At 43.7% G+C, this 15428-nt stretch overlaps 1 protein-coding gene across 1 annotated transcript in view; it reads right to left on the bottom strand.

Moving 5' to 3' along the window:
- SLC44A2 (solute carrier family 44 member 2) overlaps window positions 1-15428 on the bottom strand; it is a gene marked incomplete in the record, with an annotated part of 587432 nt that overhangs the window by 234438 nt on the left and 337566 nt on the right. Inside the window, 2 exon segments of the mRNA XM_053717929.1 lie at window positions 6148-6240; window positions 7245-7344. Coding sequence (XP_053573904.1) covers window positions 6148-6240; window positions 7245-7344 — 193 coding nt within the window.

Genomic DNA, 15428 nt, shown 5'->3' on the forward strand with positions numbered 1-15428 from the left:
GGCAGTGGACTCATCGTTTCAAGAAATAAATTTATCAGGTAAGCATAAATTTTGTTTTGTTTTCTTTCTAATGAAACAATGAGTCCATGGATCATCTAATTGCTATTGGGAATCAATACCCAAGCTAGAGTACACAGATAGGGAGGGACAAGACAGGGAACCTAAAAACGGAAGGCACCACTGCTTGAAGAACCTTTCTCCCAAAGGAGGCCTCAGCCGAGGCAAAAGTGTCAAATTTCTAGAATTTTGAAAAAGTGTGAAGAGTGGACCAAGTTGCAGCCTTGCAAATCTGTTCCACAGAAGCTTCATTTTTGAATGCCAGGAAGAGGAAACAGCCCTCGTAGAATGAGCCGTAACTCTCAGGAGCCTGCTGTCCAGCAGTCTAATAGGCAAAGTGAATGATACTCTTCAGCCACAAAGAAAGAGAAGTAGCCGTAGCTTTCTGCCCCTTACGTTTCCCAGAGAATACCACAAACAGAGTAGAAGACTAACGAAAATCCTTAGTCCCTGTAAATAAAATTTTAATGCACACACCACGTCCAGATTGTGCAGAAGCCGTTCCTTCTGAGATGAAGGATTAGGACACAAGGAAGGAACAACAATCTCCTGATTATTGTTCCGATCTGAAACTACTTCAGGGAGAAACCCTAACTTAGTACGCAAAACTACCTTATCCGAATGAAACATAAGGTAAGGAGACTCATACTGTAATGCCGAGAGCTCTGACACTCTACGAGCAGATGAAATAGCAACAAGAAACAAAAAACTTTCCAAGATAACAACTTAATATCTACGGAATGCATAGGTTCAAACGGAGCCCTTTGAAGAACCTTAAGAACTAAATTAAGACACCAGGGAGGAGTAACTGGCTTGAACACAGGTCTGATCCTGACCAAGGCCTGACAAAACGATTGCACGTCTGGGACGTCCGCCAGACGTTTATGTAACAAAATAGACAAGGCGGATAAACGCTTCTCCAAACCTTCTTGGAGAAAGAACAGAATTCTAGGAATCCTAAGTCTACTCCAAGAGTAGCCCTTGGATTCACACCAATACAGAGATTTACGCTATATCTTATGGTAAATCTTTCTTGTCACAGGTTTACGAGCCTGAATAATGGTCTCAATGACCGATTCCGAAAATCCACGCCTGGATAAAATTAAGCGTTCAATCTCCAAGCAGTCAGCTTCAGAGAAACTAGATTTGGATGATGGAAGGGCCCTTGAAGTAGAAGGTTCTTTCTCAATGGAAGTCTCCAAGGTGGATGAGATGACATGTCCACCAGGTCTGCATACCAAATCTTGTGAGGCCACGCCGGTGCAATGAGGATCACCGACACCCTCTCCTGCTTGATTTGAGCAATGACCCGAGGTAGAAGAGCGAACAGAGAAAATAGGTATGCAAGATTGAAATTCCAAGGTAACACCAGGGCGTCTATCATTACAGCCCGAGGGTCCCTTGACCACGACACGTAGCTTGGAAACTTAGCATTCTGCCGAGATGCCATGAGAGCCAATACCGGCTGATCCCATTTGAGAATCAGGCTGGAAAACACTTCCGGATGGAGTTTCCACTCCCCTGGGTGAAAGGTCTGTCTGCTCAGGAAGTCCGCCTCCCAGCTGTCCACTCCTGGGATGTGGATCACCGACAGACAGCAATTGTGGGTCTCCGCCCACTGAATTATCTTGGTTACCTCTTTCATGGCCAAGGAACTCCGAGTTCCTCCCTGATGGTTAATGTAAGCCACTGAAGTTATGTTGTCCGACTGGAACCTGATGAACCGGGCCGAAGCTAACTGAGGCCAGGCCAGAAGAGATTGCTCTCCGCTCCAGAATGTTTATGGGTAGAACAGACTCTGACCGAGTCCATGTTCCCTGAGCCTTTAGAGAGCCCCAGACTGCTCCCCATCCCAGAAGGCTGGCGTCCGTTGTCACAATCACCCAGGTGGGTCTGCGGAAGTAGGTTCCCTGGGAGAGATGGTCCTGAGAAAACCACCAAAGAAGAGAATACCTTGTCTCCCTTTCCAGATGTAATTGTGGAGAAAGGTCTGCATAATCTCCGTTCCACTGCCTGAGAATGCATAACTGCAGAGGTCTGAGGTGGAAACAAGCAAATGGGATGATGTCTATAGCTGCAACCATCAGACCGATTACCTCCATACATTGAGCCACTGACGGCCGAGGAAAGGACTGAAGTGCTAAACAAGATTCGAAAATCTTTAATTTCCTGACTTCTGTCAGAAATATCTTCATTGATAAGGAATCTATTATGGTTCCCAAGAAAACTACCCTTGCAGTTGGAACTAAGGAACTCTTTACCAAGTTCACCTTCCATACGTGAGATCACAGGAAGGATAACATTTCCGTGTGGGATTTTGCCTGTTGAAAGGATGGTGCCTGTACCAGAATTTCGTCCAGATAAGGCGCCACTGCAACGCCACGCAACCAGAGCACCGCCAACAGTGATCCCAGAACCTTTGAAAAAATTCTGGGAGCTGTGGCGAGGCCGAATGGAAGAGCCACAAACTGGAAGTGTTTGCCTAGAAAAGCAAACCTCAGAAACTTGTTATGGTCCTCGTGGATGGGAACATGCAGGTATGCGTCCTTTAAATCTACCGTTGTCATAAATTGACCCTCTTGAACCAAGGGAAGAATGGAACGAATAGTTTTCATCTTGAAGGACGGTACTCTGAGGAACTTGTTTAGGCTTTTGAGATCTAGAATTGGTCTGAAAGTTCCCTTTTTTGGGAACCACAAACAGATTAGAGTAAAATCCCAGACCCTGCTCCTGTCTCGGGTCACTCCTAGGTCGGAAAGGTCTTGAACACAGTGTAAGAACGCCTCTCTTTATGTCTGGTCTACAGATAATCTTGAGAGAAGAAATCTGCCCCTGGGAGGAAAGGTTTTGAGCTCTAGTTTGTATCCCTGGGACACTATGTCCACTGCCCAGGGATCCTGAACATCCCTAACCCAAACCTGAGCGAAGAAAAAGTCTGCGCCCCACAAGATCCGGTCCCGGATCGGGGGCAGACCCTTCATGCTGTCTTTGAGTCAATAGCAGGCTTCTTGGATTGTTTTCCCTTGTTCCAAGACTGGTTAGGCCTCCAGGAAGACTAAGGCCCCCATTTATCATTGTGCGGACGAACATGTACCGCTATAGCGAACCTTGTCTGCCACACATCGATAAATGCCGACAGCATATTCTGTTGGCATTTATCATTGCACCAGCGTTGCACCAGCGTTTCACCAGAACTGCAATACCGCCCCCTGCAGATTCGCGGCCAATCGACTGCTAGCAGGGGGTGCCAATTAACACGATAGTCTTCGATCGGGTTGATTTCTGTCCGCCGCCTCAGAGCAGGCAGACAGATTATGGAGCAGTGGTCTTTAGACCGCTGCTTCATAACTTGTGTTTCTGGCGAGCCTGAAGGCTCGCCAGTAACCCAGGTCATCAAGCTCCGTTCGGAGCTTGATAAATAAACCCCTTAGACTGTTCCTGCTTGGAAGAAGGAGAGGAGGGCTTATTTTTGAAGTTTCGAAAGGAACGAAAATTACTCTGACGTCCCTTCTGCTTATTTCTCTTGTCCTGAGGGAGGAAATTACCCTTTCCTCCCGTAATGTCAGAAATTATTTCCGCTAATCCCGGCCCAAACAAGGTCTTCCCCTTGTAGGGAATAGCCAAAAGGTTAGACTTAGATGACACATCCGCAGACCAAGATTTTAACTATAAAGCTCTGTGGGCCAGCACAGCAAAACCAGAAATCTTTGCTCCCAGTTTAATAACCTGTATGGAATCATCCGTAATAAAAGGAATTGGCCAACTTAAGGGCCTTGATCCTATCCTGGATCTCTTCAAGGGGAGTGTCTGTCCTAATAGAATCAAACAACGCATCAAACCAGTATGCCGCAGCACTAGTGACGGTAGCAATGCACACTGCAGGTTACCATTGTAAACCCTGGTGTACATACATCTTCTTGAGTAACCCCTCTAATTTTTTGTCCATAGGATCTTTAAAAGAACAACTATCCTCTATGGGAATAGTGGTCCTTAGTCAGAGTGGAAATTGCTCCTTCCACCTTGGGTACTGTCTGCCAAGACTCCTTAATAGAATCTGCTGTAGGAAACATCTTTTTAAATATAGGGGGTGGAGAAAAAGGGATACCTGGTCTCTCCCATTCCTTAGCAATTATCTCTGTAGCTCGATCTGGTACAGGAAAAACCACCATGGAAGGTACATCAAAATATTTGTTTAGCTTACTGGATTTCTTAGGATTGACTACGATCGTGGTGTCACTGTCGTCCAGTGTAGATAAAACCTCCTTAAGTAACAGACAGAGGTGTTCTAGCTTAAACCTGAAATATACAACTTCATTATCAGCAGAAGGAATGACACTGTCTGAGATTTCACCCTCAGATGCTACCGAAGTATCCTCCTCAGGCTTCTGGGGGGGGGGGGCATTCGAAATAGCAACAACTGTGTCAGTAACCTCACTTACTGATTGTTTACTTTTCCTCTTGCGCTTTCCCTACAGCATAGGAAAAGCAGACAACGCATCAGAAACCGCAGAGGACATGAGGGAAGCGATGTCTTGCAACGTAACTCCAGGTGGAGTAAGAGAGGAAGTGCAGGGCACTGGAAGATTGGACGATCAATTTTGAGAAATATGAGGAGGAAGCTGTGGCATATCTTGAACATTGTCAGAAGACTCCGCCCTAGACAATGTTGGCTCAGAAAAAAGTCTATCCCTATAATGTAAAGTTCTCTCAATACATGAGGAACAGAAAGGGATTGGTGGTTCAACATTAGCATCAAAACATATAGAACATGTAACATCTTGCAGGGCCTCTTGGTCCATCTTTATTCACCAACAAAACTGATTACTTAGATAGATAACCGATATTTTAACAAGAAAATACCTCACAAAAAAAAACGTTACTGTTCCTTTAAATTTTTAAAAATAAACTGCTTTATTTTTCAGCAAAATAATAAAAGTAACATAAGGAAAAATTAAATACTCCTGACACCTTTACACCTCAGCTTAACTTCGCTTAACACCGGAGTGTATACACTGTTAGATGATCCGGACTCAACCTCTTTATTCTGTCAATTGAAGTCCGTAATACGGCCAAAAACTGTGATGAAGCTTTCCTTGCCACGGAACACAGGAAGTATGAGGGAGAAATGAGCAACAAAATTTGCCGCTTCCGTTAACCCCGCCCATCGTGCCCCTGACCAAAAGTATAGTAATGCGTTGTATTACTAAAGTAAAAAACACCATCTTTGAGCCTGCTCCTCGTCCCCAGTGCCTGCTATTACTGCCCATAATAAAATATTCTCCAAGTCATAGGAGAACTTTTCCTTTTGTCCCAAACTTAATTTATTTTAAAGTGCCATCTTTTATTCTGAATAACATTCCCAGAAAATAAAAAGTCAGCACTTACCTTTATAAATCTGCCCGGCAGCAAGGCAGCTCACTAGGTTTGAGAGGCAAAGACTAAACTTACTCAGGCTTTAGAAAATAGGGTAGCATTAGTATATGGGAGGCGCAGTGACGATTATACCCCACAAGTTCCCTTTGCTCTAAAGCCACCACTGCTCTACTGAAGAGACTGATATGGACTACGGCTTCACCCTAGGACAAAGCAGCACAATCTTGCACTACTTAAAAAAAAAAAAAAAATCTTGCTTGAAGAATCTTTATTCTAACACCTAACTTTACCACTTCCTTGCTCTAACGTAGGCAAAGAGAATGACTGGGGTTGGAGGGAAGGGATGTGATATTTAACAGCTTTGCTGTGGTACTCTTTGCCGCCTCCTGCTGGGCAGGAGTGATATTCCCAATAATAATTAGATGATCCATGGACTTGTGTCATTAGAAAGAAATACATACACACACACACATACATTTCAGAAGCGGAACTATAATTATGTAATAAGCAAATCTTTGAAGTTTACCATCACGTTAATTTGGTGTCCTCAAAACCTATAAAATAGAAAAGACTGCCATGTCAGATGTCAACATTCTTGTGAGTTTGGATACAATGTCTATAAAGATAGAACTGCTATTGCCCATGATGAGGAGCACAAGCAGGACAGAGATTATAAGGGAAATACAAAACTCTGTATGGCAAGTGACAAAAGGATACACAGCCGTGATGGCCCAATAGGCGATGCAGAGGCACACAAGCAAGAACGTGAAAAGAGGGAAAACAATGGACGACATTACATGTCCTATTGCCCTGAGGAGAGATTAGAGGTGAAAATTAGCCAGTTACACAGCACTGTTTCTTAAACATTTGCAAAAGCTAAAAGGTTACCTATCCCCCTAATCCCTCTGCAGCCAGAAAGCACAGGAACACTTTGCAACCCTTTATGGCAGCCAAAAGGTTAATGGGATATAAAAGTTCATAGAGAAAATGTTATTTCTAAATAACGGTTTAATCCCTGTAAAGGGAGAGTTTAAATACATAGTTAAGGTAAATTCCAAAGCAGCAATGCACTACTGGCAGTAGTTAGCTGAACACATCTGGTAAGTCAATGACAAGAGATAACTGTGTGTAGCCACCAATCACCAGCTAGTTTCAAGTATTGCACTGCTGCTCTGAAGCAGACTTTAACTATGTGTTTAACTCATTTGCAGATCCATATATTATTGCAATATTGCTTGCGTATAACAGAGCATTTTCATTTTGCACTTGGACCTAGCTTTCATCATACAATTATACTTTTACAAAAAGGTATTTTGCTGCAAAAGGCAGAAAAAAAGGCAGGAAAAAAAAGTCTATACTCCACTGTTCTTATTCCATGAATCTCCCCATAAAATATTTAGTTAACGTTGAGTTTAATGTATCTTTATAAACAGGAAAAAAGCTCGTCCCAGTGCAATTTCTTACTAGTCCTGAACTATCGGTAATTTAAAAATGATATCCTATTTAGTTATCTCTCTTGTTCTGCTGCTAAGAAAGGATAGATTACAAAGAGAAATTCTCATTAAAAAATAAATTAAACGCTTATTAATGCCCTACCTGGTGCTTTGTTCATATTGTGGGAGGACTAGAATGCAGCCCAATATAAGGGTCTCCCTGCAGCCCAACCCCATACATCAATCACCTGGTCAACCTCAAAAAATATATCCCATATACCTCCCCACATAACACTCACTTCTGTATTACAGTCTTCAATAAACATATACAAAACCCATCAAGTGTCATACCACTACCCAACTCAAAACAAAAATAAATACCTGCTTGCTTCCTTAATCAGGGCTATTGCGATCATTATTCTCTTCCTCAAGAATATGAGAAGCAGGATAATAACCACTTCCATAATGCAGAGAATGATCACTGCAGGAAAAGAAAAAAAAAAGGAAAAAAAATAATTAATGCTTACCTGATAAATTTCTTTCTTTCCGGATATGGAGAGTCCACAACGTCATTCCAATTACTAGTGGGAATATCACTCCTGGCCAATAGGAGGAGGCAAAGAGCACCCCAGCAAAGCTAAGTGTCACTACCCTACCCATAATCCCCAGTCATTCGAGCGAAGGGAAATGGAAAAAGGAATAACACAAAAGGTGTAGAGGTGCCAGAAGTTTAGTCAAAAATAACTGTCTTAAGTAAGGGTGGGATCGTGGACTCTCCATATCTTAGGAAAGAAAAAATGTATGCTTACCTGATAAATTTATTTATTTCCGGATATGGAGAGTCCACAACATCATTCCAATTACTAGTGGGAACCAATACCCAAGCTAGAGGACAGGGAATGAAAAAGGGAGGGAGAACAAAACAGGCAGACCTAAACAGAAGGCACCACCTCTTGAAGAACCTTTCTCCCAAAAGAAGTCTCAGCCAAGGCAAAAGTATGCAAAGATCACCAAGTTGCAGCCCTGCAAATATGTTCCACAGAAGCTTTATTTTTGAAAGCCCAATAAGAGGAGACAGCCCTAGTAGAATGAGCTGTAATTCTCTCAGGAGGCTGCTGACCAGCAGTCTAATAAGCAAAACGAATCATACTTCTCAACCAGAGGGAAAGAGAAGTAGCAGTAGCCTTCTGACCCTTACGCTTTCCAGAGAAACAAACAGGGCAGAGGACTGGCAAAAAGCTTTAGTAGCCTGTAGGTAGAATTAGAGTGCGCGCACAACATCCAAGTTGCACAACAGACGTTCCTTATGTGAAGGAGGATTAAGACAGAGAAGGAACAACAATTTCCTGATTAATATTTCTATCCAAAACCACCTTAGGGAGAAACCCCAATTTAGTATGCAGGTCCGCCTTATCCGCATGAAAGATAAGGTAAAGCGAAAAGAAAAGACAAAATTCTAGGAATCCTGACCCTACTCCAAGAGTAGCACTTTGATTCACACCAATAAAAAGGTATTTACGCCATACCTTATGGTAAATTTTACAAGTGACAGGCCTTGGATTTGGTTCTTTAACAGATATGCTAGACCAAAATCCCAAGGAACCAGAGCATCTATCAGAGCGGCCTGCAGATCTCTTGACCTTGAACCGTACCTTGCAAGCTTGGCATTCTGCCGAGACGCCATCAGATCTAACGCCGGCAGTCCACTTGAGGGTTAACCTGGAGAACACCTCCGGGTGGAGAGCCCACTACCAGGGATGAAATGTCTGTCTGCTCAGGAAATCCGCCTCCCATTTGTCCACTCCAGGAATGTGGATGGCAGACAGACAACAATTGTGAGCTTCCGCCCACTGAATAATCCGAGCCACCTCCCTGGTAGTTGATGTAAACCACTGAAGTGATGTTGTCTGACTGGAACCTGATAAACCGGGCTAAGGACAATTAAAGCCAAGCCATCAGATCATTGTAAATCGCTCTCAACTCTAAGATGTTTATGGAGAGAGCAGACACCTCCCAAGTCCATAGTCCTTGCGCCTTTAACAAATCCAAGACTGCTCCCCAGCCTAAGAGGCTGGCATTGATGGTCACAATCACTCAGGAAGGTCACCAGAAGCATGTGCCCTGAGAAAGCCACCACAGGAGAGAGTCTCTTGTCGACTGATCTAGAGCTATCCTCTGAGACAGAACCGAAAGGTCTCCATTGTCTGAGCATGCATAACTGCAGAGCTCTTAAATTGAATCGAGCAAAGGGAATGATGTCCATGGAAGCGACCATCAGACCAATTACCTCCATACATTGAACTACCGATGGCCGAACAGTAGACTTGAGTGGCAAGAATCTTGGATTTTCTGACCTCTGTCAGAAAAAAATTCATAGATAGGGTATCTTTTATGGTTTTTAAGAAAACCACCCTTCTAGCTGGAACAAGGAAACTCTTCTCCAGATTCATTTTACATCCGTGGGAACGTAAAAAAGACAACAAGATCTCTGTAAGAGTTTGCTTGTTGAAAAGATGGCGCCTGAACCAATATGTCGTCCAGGTAGCATGCCACTGCAATTCCGAGACCTGATCACTGCCAAAAGAGCCCCCAGAATCTTTGAGAAAATTCTGGGAGCTGTGGCAAAGCCAAACGGAAGAGCCACAAACTGAAAGTGTTTGTCTAGAAAGGCATGAAGACACGCATCCTTCAGGTCTATGGTCATTATGAACTGACCCTCCTAGACCAATGGAAAAATGGACCAAATGCTTTCCATTTTGAAGGATGGTACCCTGAGAAACGTATTGAGAAACTTTAGGTCGAAAATGGGTCAAAAAGTTCCCTCTTTTTTGGGATCCACAAACAGATTTGAATAGAATCTAGACCCTGTTCCCTTACTGGAACTGGAACAATCACTCCCAAGGAGGAAAGGTCCTGAACGCAGTTCAAGAATGCCTCTCTTTACCTGGTCTGCAGATAATCTTGAGAGATGGAATCTGCCCCTGGGAGGGAAAGTATTAAATTCTATTTTGTAACCCTGAGAAACTATGTCCACATCCCAAGGATCTGGGACATCTCGTATCCATGCTTGACAAAACAGGGAAAGTTTGCCCCCCACTTGATCTGATCACGGACCCGGGGCCGACCCTTCATGCGGACTTAAACTCAGCTGAGGGTTTCTTTGATTGCTTTCCCTTGTTCCAAGAGTAATTGGTCTTCCAAGAGGACTTGGGCTGCTCCTGCTTGGAAGAGGGAAGAGGAAGACTTTTGAAGTTACGAAAGAAATTATAATTACTTTGACGCCCTTTAGGTCTGTTGTTCTTATCTTGTGGTAGAAAAGACCCTTTTCAACCCGTAATATCAGAAATTATTTCTGCAAGACCAGGTTCAAACAAGGTTTAACCCTTGTAAGGAAGCGCCAGAAGCTTGGACTTTGAGGTAACATCAGCTGACCAAGATTTTAGCCACAAAGACCTGCGGGCTAAGACAGTGAACCCAGACATCTTGGCTCCCAGTCTAATAATTTGCATGTTAGCATCAGAAATAAAGGAATTGGCTAGTTTAAAAGCCTTGATCCTATCTTGGATCTCCTCTAACGGAGTCTCTATTAAAATTGATTCAGACAAGGAATCACACCAATAAGATGCAGCACTTGCTACTGTGGCAATACAGACTGCAGGTTGCCATTAATGACCATGATGAACATACATCTTTTTCAAATAAGTCTCCTGCTTCTTGTTCATGGGATCCTGCTTCTTGTTCATGGGATCCTTAAAGGAGCATCTATCCTCTATAGGGATCGTTGTTCTCTTAGCCACAGTAGAAATAGCCCCTTCTACTTTAGGCACCGTGCACCATGAATCTTTAATGGATTCAGCAACAGGAAACATCTTTTTAAAAATGGGAGACAGGTATCCCTGGCTTCTCCCATTCCTTTGAAATCATCTCCATCACATGGTCTGGAACAGGAAACACTTCCACAGAGGAACATCATAGTATTTGTTAAGTTTACTAGATTTTTTAGGGCTGACGACAGAAGAGTCAGAGTCGTCCAAAGTAGCCAATACCTCAATTAACAGTACACAAAGGTGTTCAAGCTTAAATCTGAAGTTTACTTCTTCAGTATCAGATGAAGGAATTATACTGTCCGAAACTGAGATTTCACCCTCAGCGGCTACCGAGGTATCTTCCTCATCAGACTTATGAGGGAGGACAACCTGCGAAGTAGCAGACGAAACAGACACCTTTCCTCTTGCGCTTCCAACATGGGAAAAGCAGATAATGCCACAGATATCGCAAAAGATATCTGTGCCGCAAAATCTGATGGCACATAAACTCCTACAGGAGGCTAAGAGGAACTGCAGGAAACTATATGAGACGCCATTGAGGCTTGGGACGTTTGAGGAGAAACTGTGGCATTGCCTGAACAGCATCATCCTGAGAGACATTGGGCTCAGAGGGCAACAATTTATCTTTACATTGAAGAGTTCTAGCTAAGCAAACAGCACAAAATTGCATAAGCAAAACAATTTGTGCCTTCAGGTAAAATAAGCATTTGTCACAAGCAAGTGATTCTTGATCCATATCCATATTGTTCAAAAGAAATTTAAAGCTACTGTCACTTTAAGAGGTTGTTTTTACCTCAGCGCAATAACACAACAAAAAAGAAACCAACAATATCAAATTCAGGCTACCTCTACATCCCAGATATACTGAGGTGCCCTACTTGACCTCTGGTAATCAAACTAGTAAGGAGAAATTACAGCACGCTCCGGTCTCACAATCAGGATCGGCAATGTCAAAAAATCAAAGACACCACTGCGCTTAGTGATCTGAAAGCGGAAAAGTGGGTCACATCACCATCCAGCCAAAACAACTGTGCAGTTAAAATATAAAGTATGCTTTGACAAAAGATAAGCATCAGCTTAACAGAGCGGTCTATCACTAAACACACCCACATCTTGTGTGAAGTAGATTGTAAGGAATTTTCACTTTTTTTACATGCTAAAGTGTAGTAAATGCAGTGAACTCCATGCTGCTGCAAGCCCTCTAAGTAATACTTGTGAGCCACAATAAAAATAAAGGCTAAACTTTATCATTAACCCTTTAGTCTCCAAGTCACATTAAACCAGTGCCTGCACCCTGCCAATAAATATCCTATCTAAAGGATATAAAATACCCCAAACAGAAATTTTAGCTAAATTTTCTTGACGTGCAAGTCTCCAATACCTAGAAGACAAAAGCACTTGCCTGCATATGCAGCTGTCGGGCAGGAAGACAGCTGACAAGGCGTGAAAGGACACATACTCCTTACAGAGACCTGTAGAAAAAGATAGAACAGAGTAACCAACTCTGGCTTTCTATACCAAGGGCAGCAAACATGTTAGAAAGGTGTGAGGTATTCCTTGCTTAGTTTTCTAACTGCTTAAAAGCCACCACTATTCTACTGAAGGGATTGACATGAACACAGCTAAACCCAAAATCCTTGCTTGCCGGGAAAACTACACGAAAAATAAAAATTTGCTTACCAGATAATTTCCTTTCCTTCTGTACAAGGAGAGTCCACAGCTGCATTCATTACTTGTGGGAAATACTGAACCTGGCCACCAGGAGGTGGCAAAGACCCCCCAGTCATTCTGCCGAGGGAATAAGGAACAGTAGGAAAAATCAGGGTGAAACAGGTGCCGGAAGAATAATTTAAAAATGTAGGGCCGCCCATTGGAGAACACGGACAGGAGAAATGGACTCTCCCTGTACAGAAGGAAAGGAAATTATCTGATAAGTATAATTTATGTTTTCCTTCTTAATACAGGGAAATTCCGCAGCTGCATTCATTACTTGTTGGAAATATTATACCCAAGCTAAAGAGGACACTGAATGCTAACGGAAGGGCAAAAAGAAAACAGGCGGCCACCATCTGAAGGCACCACAGCCTGACAAACCCTTTCTCCCGAAGGCTGCTTCAATGTAATGTAAGGAAGACCAAGTAGCCACCACCCAAAAATGATCCATAGGAGGCCTCATTCTAGAGACCCAAAAGGATGTCGCTGCTCTTGAAAAACCGAGCCGGAGACCTCTAAGGAGGCTTGCGCCCCGCTGGCTATATCCCAAGCGGAGGACACTCCTCAACGAAGGATAAGGAAGACTAAGAAGTCTTCTGACCCTTACAGATCCCAGATAGATAAGAAACAGAGATCCAACTATTTCTATGAAGCCTGAAGAAGGACCTTAAGGCATGATTCCAAATGAGGCAGAAACTTCTCCTTTGAGAAGAAGGAATAGGATATACTCCATGAAAGAGCGATAAGATACAACCCTAGGAGGATACTAACTAAGGTCGTATACAGCCTTACTATCGCCAAAAAACAGATGAGGTGAATCGTAATGGGAGGCCATAACTCAGACTTCTGTACACAGAAGCAATGTCCAGATAGAAAAAGGTCTTAAGAGAAGACTTAAAGACCAGTTCATGCATAGGACCAAGGGAATCCGATGCAAAAAACTTAAGACTAAGGTCTAAAACTCCAAGAAGGAACTCGACCCCCTGGACTGATCGCCGTCAGGGACCTTAACAAAAAACTGTACTACCAGAAGCTCAGCTAGCCTCTTGAGTAGAAAACAGACAGGAGAAAAGTGTCCCCAGAAGGAACTACTTAAAAGGTCAGTCTCCAGATTATTTTGGAGGAAAGGAAGGATCCTTGCAGGCCTAAATAGAGTTCTAGGATGAACCACGCTCTTCCCAGCAGAATGGGTCCTCCACCCTATGATAGATGACGAGGGACCCGCCTTGCTTGAAGGAGATGACCATAACCCTCAAGAGAACCCTTCTCTACGGATAAGAATAAACGTTCTCTCAATTCACCTCAGTGGAAACAATTCGAGGAAGAAAGAGGCTTAGGTCCAGCAGATTCCTGAGGTAAGAGAACCCTCATGGAGCAATCTGAGACACCGACGTCTGCCCCTGTATGAGTCGAAACACCACTCAGAAAGAGTGATATGGTAGAAGAGGAAAAATAGAAAAGAAGCTCAAGACCCTTACCAAAGATCCATGAGCTCCACCTAAGGGTCCCTGAACCACCACCCATTAATAGGTAACCAGGAATAGGAAATGGGACGTCCTGAGATTCTCAAATCGGCGTTCCTTTCGGAAAAAGGGATTCCAGTAGAAAACATCCGTCCCGGATGACCAACCTCCAGAGAGAGAAACGCTGACAACTACCCTCAACGCTAGGAAGTCTCACATCTCAGAGGAGAGCTCGGCCACCAAAAGTAAGACCGACTAGATCCATATATTGGGGCGAACCAGCAAAGCTAAACCCTCCGAGCATAAAAGATTGCTCGGAGATCCAAAAAATTATCAGGAGGGAAAGCTCCTGAGATCCCTGGACCCCATAGGCACACCCTCACCAACCTGACGGACTTGCGACCGAAGTCAGGACCGCCCGGAAGATAGGAAAGGTGTCCCACAGGATAGGGAGAGCTGACAAGGTCGTTGAAGAGTAATCTCTCAACCTGTAAACTAGGAAAATCTGTTACTACAGATTTTGAAAACAGCGCCCCCTCCACTGCTAGCATACACCAAGCCTCTTGGGACAAGACCCGGCAAAGGAAAGAAGTCCATATGGACCCCCCGACAAAAACCATTACCCCCGGGGGGCATGTCTAACCACCGACCAAAATGGCTGCTTGTTAAACTTTTTCTGTCTGTGGGAGCTGACAAAACTGCTGTTTGTCTACCCAAAAGCTTTCAAATTTTATTTTTTCTATGAGAATTGTGACAAGCATTATTACTGGAACAGATACATATGACATTTGTACATCTCTAAGAACAAGCAGCCCGGAATCGAGAAAGTACGCAGCAGAGGTCTGAGAGCGGCTATACTTATCTCTACCCCCCATTAATCTGAATGATCAGTTTACCCAGCCAGTTGTGCTGAAGTAAGAACATTTTGTTTAACCCAGCTACAAAAGTGGGGATACTCTACAATATTTTCTATGGCTTTCGCTATGGAGGATCTCTCGCAGACACTGCGGCTCATTTTCACAGAGTTTGAAATCTCCTTTATCCGGGCATTGGACTGTATGCTTTGGCCTACATGTCAAGAGATGGCGCAATATCCGGAGCCCGTGATATTTCCCCCAGATGACCAGGTACTTGTGGAGGTACAGAAACAGGACAGCACTGAGTTCACCTATACTGACCTAACCCCGTGTAATGCGGCTGACCCTGGGGAACAAGACACTACAGTTCTAGTGCGTAGCAGAGTTACATCAGCGGACTCAAATATCAGTATGCAGACTCTCCCACCGCACATGCCATTAAGATGGAGACCAAGAGTATCGGAGCTTAGCGACTCGATCTTGGAGCGTCACCAATCTGCATGGAAGAGTGTCACTGAGGTGATATCTACACGCTGGTTTGATACAGTGCCAGAGTCAGCATCAACTCTAATGCCGGTTCCGTTTTTATCAAGAGGCTAAAGAGTGCCATAATGTCCCCAAACTCCTCATGGTGGATAAAGATTTTGGCTCGTCAAATTTTGAACATACCAAATTTGGCACTCTAACAACTGCTCCAGTTGCGGT

This window comes from Bombina bombina, chromosome 6 (genome assembly GCF_027579735.1).
Source record: "Bombina bombina isolate aBomBom1 chromosome 6, aBomBom1.pri, whole genome shotgun sequence".
Classification (NCBI taxonomy): domain Eukaryota; kingdom Metazoa; phylum Chordata; class Amphibia; order Anura; family Bombinatoridae; genus Bombina; species Bombina bombina.